General features: G+C 39.6%; 1 protein-coding gene across 5 annotated transcripts; it reads left to right on the forward strand.

The window, feature by feature from the left end:
* Nucleotides 1-16,458, forward strand: cacnb4a (calcium channel, voltage-dependent, beta 4a subunit; the record flags this gene model as incomplete). 5 transcript variants are annotated; one of them, XM_083902991.1, is made up of 14 exons in its annotated part: nucleotides 1-96; nucleotides 590-673; nucleotides 10,912-11,031; nucleotides 11,118-11,240; nucleotides 11,685-11,812; nucleotides 12,152-12,231; nucleotides 12,389-12,408; nucleotides 13,647-13,727; nucleotides 14,084-14,142; nucleotides 14,241-14,289; nucleotides 14,370-14,591; nucleotides 14,737-14,832; nucleotides 15,844-16,020; nucleotides 16,183-16,458. In XM_083902991.1, the coding sequence occupies 14 exons, from the start codon at nucleotides 34-36 to the stop codon at nucleotides 16,456-16,458; spliced, it is 1,578 nt and encodes a 525-aa protein (XP_083759117.1). The 5 variants fall into 5 exon arrangements, with proteins under 5 accessions (XP_083759117.1, XP_083759113.1, XP_083759114.1 ...); XM_083902987.1 differs by having other exon boundaries at nucleotides 34-96; nucleotides 14,241-14,350; nucleotides 14,440-14,591; XM_083902988.1 differs by having other exon boundaries at nucleotides 34-84; nucleotides 14,241-14,350; nucleotides 14,440-14,591.
* Between the last annotated feature and the right edge of the window lie 57 nt (nucleotides 16,459-16,515).

Here is a 16,515-nt window from a genome sequence, read left to right on the forward strand (position 1 = left end):
CAACCTCCGCCCTGGACCGACGAACTGGCCGAGATGTCCCGGCACATCTACACCAGACACGGGGCTGGAGAGGCGCTGCAGAAGCCCGTCTTCCAGGTAACAACAGTGCGTTTAACACGGGGGAAATGATCATCATCCTCATCATCCTCATCATCATCATCATCATCATCATCATCACTCACTTTCTAACAGAATATGGAATGAAGGGAATAGTGTTTAATTATTCAAACATTTCCTGATGGAGTTTCATTATGAGGATTAATGAGCTGCAGCAAAGGGGGAAAATGAAGCTCGTGTTTAATTCTGAGGCAAATTAACATCCTATATTATAATTTACTTGTTATAATCCATACATTTTTTTTAAATAAAGAAGATATTTTATCACAGCTATAAAAAACAATATGTTGTTATTCACTTAGTGGCCACTTTATTAGGTACACGTTTAAATGCAAACATCACGTAGACATGGAGAAGACCAAAATAAACATCATTCCTTGGTTGTTGCATTGAAAAGTATCATATTTATTATTATATTTGTTATAAATAAAGTCCATGTATGTTGTGATTCGTGTTGTTTTCGTTCCTTCAGGTGAACAGAGGAACGTACTCCAGACGCAGTCGACTGAAGAGGTCCGACGGCAGCACCACGTCCACCAGCTTCATCCTCAGACAGGTGAGACACGTTTGACACGTAAAAGGACAAAATCACACGTAAATACAGGAACATAGGAACATATTTGATGTGTTTCCAAAGACTCATGTGTAGGATTTATACAACTAGCTTTGTAAAGCTAATTTTAAATTCAGTTTTGTAAAACTAGCATTGAAAAACTAGCTTGTATTTCAATTTTGTAAAGCTAGCTTGGTAAAACTATATTTGTAAATCTATCTTTGTAAAGCTAGTTTTAAAGTGATATTTGTAAAGCTAGCTTGGTAAAACTAAATTTGTAAAGCTACATCTAAATTCAGTTTTGTAAAGCTAGCTTGGTAAAACTATCTCTGTAAAGGTAGCTTTGTAAAGCTACTTTTAAATTCAGTTTTGTAAAGCTAGCTTGGCAAAACTATCTTTTTAAAGGTAGCTTTGTAAAGCTAGTTTTAAATTCAGTTTTTTAAAACTAGCATTGAAAAACTAGCTTGTATTTCAATTTTGTAAATCTAGCTTGGTAAAACTATCTTTGTAAAGCTAGCTTTATAACGCGAGTGTTAAAGTCAGGTTTGTAAAGCTAGATTGGCAAAACTATCTTTGTAAAGCTAGTTTTAAATTCAGCTTTGTAAAGCTAGCTTGGTAAAACTAACTTTGTACAAAGCTAGATTTACAGTTAGCATAGTAAAACTAGCTGGGAGCTATGCCTACAAACTGCTCCTGTAGTTTCGTAGTAGTGTCTGAAAATTCAACGCTCTTGTGTGTATGTTTGTGTGTGTGTGTATATATATACACATATATATATATTATATGTATTTTCTCAGGTGGTTCCTGGTATAAAAAGTTTGAAAACCACGACTCTAGAGCTTTAAAAACATTAAATCACAGATTTATAATGAGTTGGTAAAGCGATGTTAGACGTGAGAAAGTAGTTAAATCTCAATGTTGTGCGTTTTATTTCAAAAGGTAAATGCATGAATTTTGGTCCTTTACGAGTAAAACTGGTAGTTTTTTCCACCATAAAAGTTGATAAAAGATTGTTTTCAGCGCTGAACCGCTGCGTCTCTGCTGGAGTTTCCTGAATCAATGGCCTTGGTTGTCTTTGGTGTGGGACTGTAAGTGCGCTCTGCTGCCACACACACACACACACACACACACACACACACACTCATGTATAATTCATCCTTCTTTCATACCTGTACCGCGGTGACAGTACGACTTCCCTCCTGTGATTCACCACACTCTGGACTCTGACATCCCGCTAACAAGTTACCACGGGAACAGAGAGGCCATAGAGTCCACGCAGAGACACAAGGACACTTTGTCATTGGCTAGCTTCGTCCCACACACACACACACACACACAGTTTCCCGCTAACACTGCGCGTCTCCCAGGAAATACACCTAACGTCGGGTCGTAAATGGTTTCACCAACTGACAGTCTGTCAAATCTAATCACCTCAGGTGATTTATGACCACACCTGTGCTGCTGCTTCTGCTGCTGCTGCATTCTACTTCCTCTATGTAGGTCACACACACACGCACAAATGGGACAATATATAAATACAGTGATGTATTATCATCGTCCTGGTGCCAGATATTTATATTTTATTTTTTTTAAATATGGCGACGTTTCCCCCGCACCAAACCCCATAGAGAAAATCAGTGATTTTAACATCACCGCACGCAGATGTGTGTTGATCCACATCTGCCTCCATCACCGAGTTCAACTGTGTTGTTTTGTCACTTCTGTGTTTGAAATCCTTCGTTCAGATTGACCTCAGTGACACAAAGTGACCACACGAGGCAGCAGTGGACCAGCAGCTCCTGCTGCCCGCGAGCTAAAATCACTGATTTTCTCTATGGAGTTTGGTGAGAAACATGACTCATGATATGAGTTGGTTGTAATTGCTTATAATTTATTAGATTTTGGAAATTTTATTAGATTTTGGAAATTTAAGTAGATTTTGGAAAATTAAGTAGATTTTTGGAAATTTAAGTAGATTTTTGGAAAATTAAGTAGATTTTTGGAAATTTAAGTAGATTTTTGGAAATTTAAGTAGATTTTAGAAATTTTAATATATTTTTGGAAAAAAAAAATGTATAGATCATTTTTAGACATAGACACCTATATTTTTGACAGTGGATAGACAGGATTTTTGGAAATAAAAGTAGATTTTGGAACGATAAGTAGATTTTGGAAATGTAAGTAGATTTTTGGAACTTTAAGTAGATTTTTGAAAATTAAGTAGATTTCTGGAAATTTAAGTAGATTTTAGAAATTTAAATATATTTTTGGAAAAAAAAATTATAGATCCTTTTTAGACATAGAGACCTTTACTTTTGACAGTGGATAGACAGGATTTTGGAATTATAAATAGAATTTCAAATTATAGGTAGAATTTGGAAATGTAAGTAGATTTTGGAAATTTAAGTAGATTTTGGAAATTTAAGTAGATTTTTGCAACTTTAAGTAGATTTTGGAACTATAAGTAGATTTTTGCAACATTTAGATTTCGGAAATATAAGTAGATTTTGGAATTTGGAAATTTAAGTATATTTTTGGAATTAAAAGTAGATTTTGGAACGATAAGTAGATTTTGGAAATTTAAGTAGACCTCGTCGTCACAGCAGGAACTATTAAAACCCCCCAAAAACAAGCAGAAGTGACTGAGTTTAGCTTTAAACTCTTTAGTGACTTTGTTATTAGTAGGTAGGAAGTAGAATCAAACAACAACAACAACAAACACATGAGGTGAAACAGACAGAAGAAGAAATGAAAGAAAACACCTCGTCTTTGTCGTCTTTGTCGTGGTTGTAACTCCTCCGCTGTCGTCATCAGGTGAGGAGGAGAGCGTCTCTTTTGTTTCCCCCCTCCACGTTTCCATAGCGACCGCTGCCCTTCATCGCCGCGGGTCAAACTCAGAAGGTTGATCAAACAGGAAGGAAATGTGCAGCTCCACTGACACAGTTAGTGTTTATGATTCAGTTTTTATTTCTCTTCATTTCAAAGAAAAACAGGAAGAATTTCACGCTTTTTATGAAACGACCTAAAAAACCTTGAAACCTTTTTCTGAAGCGTCAACAAAACACTGAATAACACACACAGTAAATCAGCAAATGTCCTACTTTTGATCAGGATAAATGTACCAATGATACTTTTATATCTAAATGATAAAGATAAGAGGAAGTCATTAGTGAATATGTTTAAATACAGTTTTTTTTTACATGTTCCAAATGAATAAATTTACATTTTCACATGTAAACTAAAGAAAAGAACAGAAACGTAACATATGAGACAATAATACCAATATCAAATATTAGTGTGGATTGAGACGTTATTACAGCAGCTGTCATTTCTACATAAACTGATTTACAGTCTGTGTTTTAAATATTTATAAATATATTATATAATATAAGTGAACATTATTATTTTAAAAAATATATATTAAAATAAACACCACTGACAGGAAGTTTAAATAAGAATCCTTTGAATTCTGTGTGAAAGGTTTGATTGACAGTCGTTCTGTACATGTGCAGCTGCTATAACATAGTTGGTCAGTAGAGGGCGATGTTGTTCTTCTATAAAGAAGATCTACATCTGCAATACATACTGTGTGCTTAAAAGTCACTTTTTTAACTTCATAAATAATAATTAATCAACATTTTTTGACATTTTCTGTAGAAGGTAAGGCCCACACATTTTTTTACATTTTTTGAAATTCATGTTCCCGTTTATTTTTTATTTATTTTTAGTTCTGCATAGTATGAAAAACTCTGACATTACAAAAAAAGTTGGAATTTTACAAAAAACATGTATCTATCTTTACCAAAAAAGACTTAATTTATAATTCTTTAATTCCACTAAAAAGTAATAAGACTATAAAAATCCAAAACTTTACATTTATAATTTACTAAATTTACTGTAATCGTGTAAAAACTGGACACTAATGTAAGAAAACATTTATGAAATATTATAATCATATACACATATATATATATATATATATAAGTATTATATATTTAATTGAGCAGAGAGATGTAGCTCCCCCTTGTGGCACTTCGCTGTTCAATCAAGTCATTAACGTCATCGTCATCGACTCATTGTGAGTGATTTTTTTTAAATTTTAAATTTAAAATCTACTGGATAACTGCAGACCCCACCTCCTCCTCCTCCTCTTCCTCCTCCTCCTCACCTCCTCTGACTGGAGCCTGCGTCGGCCAATCAGCAGGCAGCGTGTCTCCCCTGTCACTGAGTGACGGGATTGGCTGGTGTGAGGTGAAGCCTGGACGATGAGCAGATGAGATGATGATGATGATGATGATGATGATGCCAGCTCTGCTGCTCACTTCTGCCTCTGGAGACAAACACACCTCCTGCTGATGATGATGATGATGATGATGATGATGATGATGATGATGATGATGATGGGAACCAGCGTTCACTCCTGCGCTCCACAGCAGTAACATCCACAGCAGCAGCAGCAGCTCCACCACACCTTCTTCTTCTTCTTGTCCACCTGCTGCTCTGGAGCTTCATGTGGAGGCAGAACCTCCTGCTCCTCCTCCTCCTCTTCCTCCTCTTCCTCCTCCTCCTCTTCCTCTCTTCTTCTTCATCCGTCCTCTCTGGAACGTCTTGATCTCCTGCGTTTGAAGAGCAGAGCTCTGGGGGAAACCCCCCGATCCTCCATGTACGATAACTTGTACCTGCATGGATTCGAAGACTCGGAGGAGGCGGTGAGCGAGTGTGTGTGTGCGTGCATGTGTGTGTGTGTGTGTGTGTGTGGTCTCCATGGAGACACCTTCTCTCTGTGTGTGTGTGTGTGTGTGTGCAGCCTGAATGTGCACTTTTCTCCCGGGGAGATGTTGTGAGATATTGCTGTGTGTGTGTGTGTGTGTGTGTGTGTGTGTGTGTGTGTGTGCTCTGATCTGCTCTGTTTATGTGGAGCATCTTCGTCCTTTGTAGCCTTCACATTTCATCTTCTTCATCATCATCATCATCATCAGGGTTTTGTGAAGAAAAAAGGCAGATAATGATCTCGCGCTGTGGTGTAACTGCTGCTGCTGCTGCTGCTGCGACGTCTTTAAACGCCTCGCGAAGAAGAAAACGTTCGCGTTCCTCTGCCTCCCGAAAAAAAGAGAGACATTTGAGGATGTAAAATGTGTGTTAGGGTGAAATTCAAAAATCCCAAAAAATCGCGATTTTACGAGAACAATATGTTTAGCAAATTGACAGAATCCACAAAATTTTGACGAATTAGGAAGAGCTCAGATGTTGTTTCCATGTAGTAAATGTGTGTTTAAATGAAGAGAAAAAGTTTCCTCTCAACACAATAAATCACCCAAAAATAACCACAATCCGTGATATTATTGTGATAATCGTAAACATGTAAAAAGTAGCAAAGTTTTTACAAAATTTTAATTTCACACTAACATAGTTACAAAAACAAACCAAAAACTTGTGACGTAAAATTACAAAAATAACGTCTTGTCAAAAAATTAACCTAATCCCGCAAATTTACCAAAACGCAGAACAACAGAACATGTTACTAGTGTTATAACAATTACTTCTGTCGCCTAAAATGTTTACAAAATTTTCCGATGCTACCAAAAAAATGTTACTTTTACAAAATTGTTACACTTAAAGTTACGCTACAACATTTTTTTTACATTTACGTGCATTTCCTAATGTTTCATGTTTGTTCGGTTTTGTGATTTTCTTAATTTTACAAAAAAATTACAAAAAATGTTCCTGATGTTACGTAATACTACAAAAATACTGTCATGTTAAATTGTTGGACTTGCCTTTTATGTTTTTCATAAAATATTTTATTAAATGTATAAAAACGATAATTCGTTGCAGTTATAATCGGATCTCATCGCAATATCTGTCCATAAAATAATGGCAGTATGTTTTTTATATAAACTCAATGACTCACACACACACACACACACACACACTGTCTTTGTCACAGAGAAGCAAACAGGATTATTGACGAGCAGCCATTGGATAAAAATGGGTCAAAGTGGCCGGGAAAGGAAATCAATAGATGCAGAAGCTGTAGTGTGAAGGAAGGAAGGAAGGAAGGAAGGAAGGAAGGAAGGAAGGAAGGAAGGAAGGAAGGAAGCAGGCAGGAAAGGAGGGAGGGAGGGAGGGAGGGAGGGAGGGAGGAGGGAACCCCACTGAACCAGAATCTGTCAAGACCTTTCTTTAACTCACCAATAAATCTTCAGGATTGTGTTTTATGACAAACTGTGAACGAGTGTCACCGGGCGACACGACAACAACAACAAAAACAACATATTTACCGATCTACAGCGGCTTTAAATTGTGACAGAGATAATGGATTCCCGGTGGACGTCGTGAAGATAGAGACAGGAGAGACCACTTTTAGACTTTTATCCTGGTCCTGTGATAAGAGTTCAGACGCAGACGAGAGGACGGACGACTGGCGTCTGGACGGATAAGACCAGAGTGTGACACGACAGAGTCAAGACTACACACTCGACACTCGCTGATAATCACCACATAAACAACTCACTGTGTGTGTGTGTGTGTGTGTGTGTGTGTGTGTGTGTGTGTGTGTGTGAGTGTGTGTGAGACGGAGATTAAATTAGTAAAATCATGTTTTTAAAGCTAAAATGTTGAACATTTGCTGTTTCCAAACAAACTAATATTAGCCCGTTATATGAAGACATTTCATATCTGAGTGTGAATTAATAATAATCATCAACTTTTACACATGTATAAATTAATATATTAACTAACTAACTAACTTACTAATAACTAGCTAGTGTCTTCTAATAATGATATTAATTTCCGGCGGGTTGTGAAGTTCTTGATCACAGTTTGAAGTTCTTTATCGCAGTCCAGCTAAGCTACTTGTTAGCAAACTGGCCAGCCAAATAAACAACAGTTTTGCTGCTAGCTAAACAACTAACACGCTATCTAACTAAATAGCTTACTAACTAGAGCGCTAAATAGATGGTTCGCAGTCCAGTTAAGGTACCTGTTAGCAAACTGGCAAGCTAAATAAACTGTTTTTCTGCTAGCTAACCAACTAACAAGTGATCTAACTAAATAGCGTACTAACTAGGAAGCTAAATAGATAGTTCTTAAAAAAAACAAAAACACTTTTTTCATGATATTGTTAATTTTATCAATTAACTTAATAACATAAAATAAAACATGCACAGAACAAATGGAAACAGATCAACACTAGCTAGCTAACTTTCTTGTTAGCGTTCTGGCAAGCTAACTATGGACCAATTTTTGCTAGCTAAACAACAAACAAGCTTTTATGATATTTTTCGTTCTATTATTTAACTTTATAAAGTTAAAACGTTTATTTAAGAAACTGTTGTGATATATTAAAGGTAACAAGAAGTATAGCTACACTTTGTACATACACAGAACAAATCATGTTTTTCTAAACTAGCTCGCTAAATCACTTGTTAGCTACCCGACAAGCTAACTAGCAGATGATTTAGCTGGCTAACCAACTAACAAGCTAGCTAACTGGTCAGCGAAATAGATCATTCTTCAATAAATTCAATTTTTTATGGTAATTTGTGGTATTTGTTATGCCGTTGCTTGTGCGTTTAGTGACCACTGAGGTTTGTGCTTTTTCTTCCCCCCCCCCCCCCGTCACTTCTCCAATTGTAGATTTCATTTGTAATGAGGCAGTAAATAAGAGTTGTTTGTACGGTGGAAAGACTCCCCGGGCTCTGGGCGGATCGTTAGCGGAAGAGCCTGGAAGCTGTGGACACTCGCATTAATCCTCGCCGTTCACCCTCTCACACTCACTACACTTCAAATCCTCTGCTACACACACACACACACACACACACACACACTCACCATTTATTATCATTGAATTATTGATTATGCAATAGAACCTTCTCTGTCTTTCACTAGAACTCATATGCTAAATACGTTTTCATATCGAATGACGTATTAGCAATATAGACTTAAATATATTAATGATGCAAGAAAACGAGCATATTTAATTAGAACCGGTTTTGTATTACTACTTTTATAATAATGTACTAGCAAACGTATTATTTACTATTTGGTGTAAAACCACAATGCAAATTTATCACACATATTGCAAAATATCGAGGATTTATTGCGATAAACTCACACAACAGCGCTAGTGAGCGTGAAACTTTTCGTGGATTAGCATGAAATTTTTTTTACGTTTCAGTCCACTAGGTGGTGCCAAGTGCAGCTAAAAAAAGAATACGCTTAATACATGCGACATAATATTGCAGTGGAAAATATTGCAATATTTTACTATATAATTTAAAAAATTGTCCACCCCTAGCGGACCCACGGACCGCCAGATTCAATGATTCAATCAGAGATCAACACAATGAGACAGAACCAGACTCAAAGATGTGTGGCCATCTGCCTAGACAGGTTGTGGTGAAATGAGAAATTGTAGTAACAGACAGTTTATATAGCACTTTAACATTTTTAACGACAGAACAGACGTTAAAATATTGAGCCGTAAACACGATCGCCATCGTGGAATTAAATAAAAAACACCGCTGTTTCTGCTGAACGCGGGCGTTTGGACGGAGAAAGTGATGAGCGCGGCACAATTTTAAAAGCCATACATCATGTGTTAGCGCTCATGTCAAACAAACCTTGGTAAGCATGTTTCCTCCTCCTCCTCCCGTGAGCTTTACACCGTGAGTGAATTTTAATTTTGCCCACGCGTGTTTTTAGCTTCAAATAATAATATAATAATGTGTAAATCATTTTTATATTTACAAAAGCCATATTTTTGTACTTGCTGTGGTCACAAAGTAACAAACTCTGCTAATGAAATGTTCACGTGAGACAAATGAAGTGGAGCATATGTAGTGTGTGTGTGTGTGTGTGAGGACACACACTGTGCCGTCATCTGTTCCACACACACACACATTTGTGCTGAGGCCCAGGTTTTTTGTCGCGTTTGGCTGAATCTGCAGGACGAAAGAAACCAGTGAATTCCGCTCAAAACTGACGAGCAGAAAGCGCTTAATTATGATTTCCATTCTGTTCCCGGCGACTAATGAATAGTTTCTGCTTAATTAACTGATTCGATTTGTGACAAAAAGTCCGACTCTGCTGAAGAACTGAAGTTTGTAAAGCGACTTAGACTTAATCAAGTGTAGATATTATGAAGTGATTGTTTTGTTAAATGGCTAAAATCAGCTTGACTGCCTTGTTTTCAGGCAGATCCTGATCCAGGCCGGTTCACAGAAACTGGGCATATTTGTTGAAGTTGAATTGAATTGAATTTAACCTTAAGGCAGCGTTGTTGTGTGTGAGATCAGTGTTTACACACACACACACATGTTCATACTCTATGTAACATGATCTCCTGGTAAGTGCTGTTCTTTACTGACACAAGGACGACGCGACATCACCTGCCGTACTGTCAACATTAACGTTATTATGCTGTCAAAGGAACGTGGATATAGGTATATCTGACTATTTGTGAAGCTGGCTCGTCTTTGTGTTTCGGCTGCAGGTCGGGTACATAAGTCATGTGATGCCTGATGGTAACAAAGCACCAAAACATTGCGCCGTTAGCCACAGTCAACTAAATCGCTGGTTTTCCCTGTGGGGTTTGGTGAAGGCGTGATAGTGGTGAACAAACGTATATTTCCATCCAGAAAAGGTTGAGGAAAACGCTGTAAACGTGTTCTTAAGATACAATAAGTGATGTGGGTCCTTTTCCGTCCCTGTTGCCATCCCATAATTTCAGTGACAGGAAGTGTGTGTAATGGAGGATCATGTGGTTCTTGATGTAAAAGTGATGTAAAGTTTAACCTCTGACACAAGGTTGTTTTTGGTGGTTTATGATTATTATTTTGACGTCCCCCTGTGTCCCTCTATGTCCCTCTATGTCCCCCTGTGTCCCTCTATGCCCTCCTGTGTCCCTCTATGTCCCCCTGTGTCCCTCTATGTCCCCCTGTGTCCCTCTATGTCCCCCTGTGTCCCTCTATGTCCCCCTGTGTCCCTCTATGTCCCCCTGTGTCCCTCTATGTCCCCCTGTGTCCCTCTATGCCCTCCTATGTCCCTCTGTGTCCCCATGTGTCCCTCTCTGTGTCCCCCTGTGACCCTCTATGTCTCCCTCTGTGTCCCCCTGTGTCCCTCTGTGTCCCTCTGTGCCCCCCTGTGTCCCTCTATGTCCCTCTCTGTGTCCCCCTGTGTCCCTCTGTGTCCCCCTCTGTGTCCCTCTGTGTTCCCCCATGTCCCTCTCTGTGTCCCAGGGCTCAGCTGATTCGTACACAAGCCGACCGTCAGACTCAGATGTGTCCCTGGACGAGGAGAAGGAGGGCGGCCCGCAGGAGAAGGAGCAGCAGGCCACTGTTCAGCTCGAGAGGGCAAAGGTCAGTCACGGCCAGGGAGGGGAAAAAATAACACTGTAGTGCGCCCTCCAGTGGTTAAGACGTGTAACTGAAGGTGTGTTTTCCAGACTAAAGCGGTGGCATTTGCCGTGAGGACAAACGTCAGCTACTGCGGAGCGCTGGACGAGGACGTCCCTGTGGCCGGCACTGCCGTCTCCTTCGATGCCAAGGACTTCCTCCACATCAAAGAGGTGTGTGTATATATGTGTGTATATGTGTATATATGTATGTTTGGATGTATATACCTGTATATATGTATATATGGATGTATATACATATACAGTACAGACCAAAAGTTTGGACACACCTTTCCATTTACTTGAATGAGGAAGTGTGTCCAAACTTTTGGTCTGTACTGTATATATATATAGTCTTCCAGTTTCCTACTGAAGCCAACCTGGAAGTAAGAATATAGTGAATAGCCACCAGGGGGCGAAGTCCATTTCAATGGAAGTCAATGGGAAAATTGGCTTTTACTTCTCACTTAATTATATATATATATTTTATTCTTTTATCCATTCATTCATTCATTATGATGTAATTTATAATAATAATTAGCATCTTCCCATCACAGAAATGTCACATTGATCGGTGAACAACTGTAAACAGGAAGTTGTTTTTGTGTGTTTTTGTAGAAGTACAACAACGACTGGTGGATCGGCCGCCTGGTGAAGGAAGGCTGCGACATCGGCTTCATCCCGAGTCCTTTAAAGCTGGAGAACATCCGAGTGCAGCTGGAGCAGAAGAGAGGACGTTTCCCCGGGTGAGTGAAGGACGATGGAGAAGGAGGTTCAGATTCTGTGGATTAAATAAGACAACAGAGTGTTTGAGGAGCAGATGGAGAGGAAGTCAGGTGGAGGAAAGCCTGAGGTCTAAGTTCTCAGAGGTGTGACTGGATCCAGGCCAAACATGGAAGCTCTTCTTCTTCTCAGTTCTACCACCAGGTGCAATGCTGCCCCCTACAGTTTGAAGTGAAGTTCTAAAAAGACAAATGGAGAAGAACGTCTGGTGCTTTCAAACAGAAACTCTGAGAAGAACCTGGCAGAAGAACCACCGTCTGGTTTCATGTCCTCACACCGTTCTCCTTCTCTGTCCTCTGCAGTAATAAAGCCAGTGGGAATTCCTCGTCCAGTCTTGGAGAAATGGTGTCGGGAACGTTCAAGCCCAACCCCAACTCTGCAGGTTCGTCTCGTTTAGGTCTGCGACGTCACAGCGACGTTGGCTCATCTGCTCTGTGTGGATTTATCGCGGCTAAATATAATCTCAGGTGTCGTCCCAGTTGAGGACGCAGCACTTACTCACTCGCACTTTTCACTCTCTCTCTCTCTTATTTTTACAGGAAAGCAGAAGCAGAAAGTGGTGAGTGTGCGATAAATCACCTCAAAAATATCTTCACTATTTTAACTCCTGCTATTCATCAAACCGACGGAGGCCACAGAGTTTCTATAAAAACATGTTAAAATAACTTTAATTACTGATGACTCGTTCAGTAAAGTAAGAACATGTTACCACAACTGTTACATGTGTACGATCACTTTTTACATAATATGATACAATACCAAAGGATAAGATAGTATATGACACTTTAAGATATGCAATGAGATACAATATGAAATGATACAAAATGATATAACAACATTACGATATAAAATTATACAATATGATACAATACGATACTTTATGCTACAATATGATACGATACGATACTTTAAGATACGATACAATACTTTACGATACGATACTTCCTGATACGATATTGTACTTTCTGATACGATACAATATTTTATGATACGATGCGATACTTTATGATACGATGTTACGATATGATACTTTTTGATACGAAACGTTACGATATTATAAATTTATGATACGATACTTTCTGATACAATACTTTCTGATATGTTACGATATGATACGATACGATACTTTATGATACGATACGTTACAATATGATACTTTATGATACGATACTTTATCATATGATACTTTCTGATATGTTACGATATGATTCGATACGATACTTTATGATACGATACGATACTTTATGATAAGATACGTTACGATACTTTATGATATGATGCTTTTTGATATTTTACGATACTATACTTTATGATACGATAAGATACTTTCTGATACAATACGTTACGATACAGTAATTTATAATAAGATACTATACTTTCTGATACGATACTTTCTGATACGATACGTTACTTTACTTTACAATACTTTGCCATACAGTGTTATGGTATGGTATAAGATATGGTACGATACAGTACGATGCAATGCGATACGATATAATACAATAAAACACTGTGTTGTGCGATATGATGTGTGGTAAAATACAACGTGATATGATACAAGACAGCGTGATATGATACAATATATGTCAGGACATACTGCAGTAAAACCTCAAAGAACACATCGTAGAAAACATAAATACATGAACATGATAAATGTTGCACTCAAACACAGTAAAGATCACTGCACATAGAACATCATTAGGTTTAAAACATCACTAAAGTTATGTTTATGTGGTTTTTGGAGGCGGAGACTTGAGGATACATGTATGTAAATGTTTCATATGTACGCCCCTGCAGGCTGAACACGTCCCTCCCTACGATGTGGTTCCCTCCATGAGGCCGGTCGTCCTCGTAGGTCCGTCTCTGAAAGGTTATGAGGTGAGGACATGAGACCTCCTTATTATTATTATAATTATTATTATTATTATTATTGCTGACTCATGCCTTCACCACTTACTACTGGAGCCTCAGGACAAACAGTAAAAGAGGACAGGGAGGAGGAGGAGGAGGAGGCGGAGGAGTTGGGAGTCTGTTGTCATGGAATCACTGTCCTCGCCTCCCCGTCCTGGGCGTTGCTATGGCAACAACCTTCTGGGTAAACTGCTCCAGTCTGGAAAATGTGAAGCCCCGTTTGAAATTAGAAGCAGAGGATAATTTGCGTCACAGCAAGGCTTTGAGGAGACTGATCTACACTGTCGTCTTCTTCTCATCACATCGTACCGTCCTCCTTGCAGGTGACAGACATGATGCAGAAAGCACTCTTTGACTTCCTGAAGCACAAGTTTGATGGAAGGTAAGGTTCTCTGGGAGTTTTTACGCTGTTTTGTTCAAAAACAAGTTACAATGCACTCGACATAGAAGGAAAAAGACGACGTTTCCACGCTGTTGCAGGATATCCATCACCAGGGTAACCGCTGACATATCGTTGGCCAAGAGGTCAGTGCTGAACAACCCCAGCAAGAGGGCCATCATCGAGAGGTCCAACACTCGCTCCAGCCTCGGTAAACCTTCACCACTCAGCGTCTTCGTCTTTGGACAGAACATAACTTATATATAAATGATATCGTTAAATCTCGTGTTTTCCTCACAGCCGAGGTGCAGAGTGAGATCGAGAGGATCTTTGAGCTGGCCCGGTCTCTGCAGCTGGTGGTGCTGGACGCAGACACCATCAACCACCCCGCACAGCTCATCAAGACCTCGCTGGCGCCCATCATCGTCCACGTCAAAGTGTCCTCGCCAAAGGTGAAGGTCCAAGGTCACGTCTGCAGCTCTCTCTTTTTGTGACTTTGGAGATTGTTTGGATTCACCAAAGTCACAAAAAACACAGATTTTGACTTCTCAGTCTTTGGTATTTAAAGACATTTTTCATCTCCGTGTTTCCCCTCAGGTTCTCCAGCGTCTGATCAAATCGAGAGGGAAATCTCAGAGCAAACACTTGAATGTGCAGCTCGTCGCTGCTGAGAAACTCTCACAGTGTCCTTCTGTGAGTAAACGTCACTTTGGAAACTTTTCAAAAAATATACCACCATAAAAGTATGTCAACTAGGTAACTGTAAACAATTTAGGTTAAAAATCACCTCGGAATAATCCTGCGCTAGGCAAGGACATGTTTCTCACTTCGAAAACAGACACTTGTGCTACTTTCCGGTTGTAGTCGCAAGTCAAAATGTCTGAATTTCTTCTTGGAATGTGTGATTTTCTACTCAAAAAGTCAGATTCTCTATAGAAAAGTCAGATTTTCTACTCAAGAAGTCGGATTGTCTATTGTTATGTTGAATTTTATACTCAAAAAGTTGGATTTTGTACTAGAAAAGTCAGATTTTCTACTCGAGAACTCCTGATTTTCAATTGAAATGTCGAATTTTCTACTTAAAAAGTCAGATTCTGTATAGAAAAGTCTGATTTTCCACCTGAAAATTCATATTTTCTACTCAAAATGTTGGATTTTCTACTCAAAAAGTTGGATTTTCTTCTTGAAATATCAGATTTTTGACTCAAAAAGTCAGATTCTTTATAGAAAAGTCTGATTCTGTATAGTAAAGTCAGTTTTCCTTCTTGAAAAGTCAGATTTTCCACTGGAAAAGTCATTTTCTACTCAAAAAGTCGTATTATCTTGAAATGTCTGATTTTCTACTCAAAACGTTAGATTATGCATAGAAAAGTCTGATTTTCCACCTGAGAAGTCGGATTTTCTACTTGAAAATTTAGATTTTCTATAAAAAAGTCGGATTTTCTACTCGAAAAGTCTGATTCTGTATAGAAAAGTCAGATTTTTTACTTGAAAAGTAAAGAGGAGAAAATAAAAGAGGAGAATGTCATCCTTTTGGGTGATGTGTGAAGGCCACCGTAGTTCTTGGGAAAGGGCGGAGCGAGCTCAGAAGACCTTTAAACATCTAAAAAGTTTTACACATCAACCATGAATGTGTAAAAGTGTGTGAAAAGCGAACATATGCAGCTTCACGTTCCCGTGTCTGTCTTCCCGTCCAAACCTCAGGAGATGTTTGACATCATTCTGGACGAGAACCAGCTGGAAGACGCCTGCGAACATCTGGCCGAGTATCTGGAGGCGTACTGGCGCGCCACGCACACGTCACTCAGCCCGCCGCTCAACCCCCTCCTCGGACGCAACCTGGGCTCCACCGCGCTGTCTCCGTATCCTGCCGCCATTCAGGTGCACGAGTAAACTCTGTAGCTGTGGGGTTAGGACCATGAGGCTTCTTTAGTTCTGGAACCAAAGAAGTTGAACTCCTGACAAAACTAGTGTTTCACTGGACGTCCATTGGTGTCGTCAGTCTTGTATAAAGTGCCTTAAACCTCCTCTCTTCTCAAACAGGCCCAGAGAAACCGGAACAGCAACCACACGACCGTCGACCACTCGCCCGTGGAACGCCGCAGCCTGATGCCGGCCGACGAGAACTACCACAACGAGCGGGCGCGCAAGAACCGCAACCGCCTGTCGACGGGCTCGCAGCACAGCCGGGACCACTCGCCTCTGGTGGAGGAGGACTACCAGGACCCGTACCAGGACCCGTACCAGGACGCTTACAAGCCTCACCGCAACCGGGGCTCGCCGGGAGGCTTCAGCCAGGAATCCAGGCACCGGCTCTGAGCTCTTTAAAACAAACGACTGCACTCGTCTGGACTCTTTAACAACCTCGTATCCATG

Source organism: Microchirus variegatus, assembly GCF_963457635.1.
Source record: "Microchirus variegatus genome assembly, chromosome: 16".
Taxonomy (NCBI): domain Eukaryota; kingdom Metazoa; phylum Chordata; class Actinopteri; order Pleuronectiformes; family Soleidae; genus Microchirus; species Microchirus variegatus.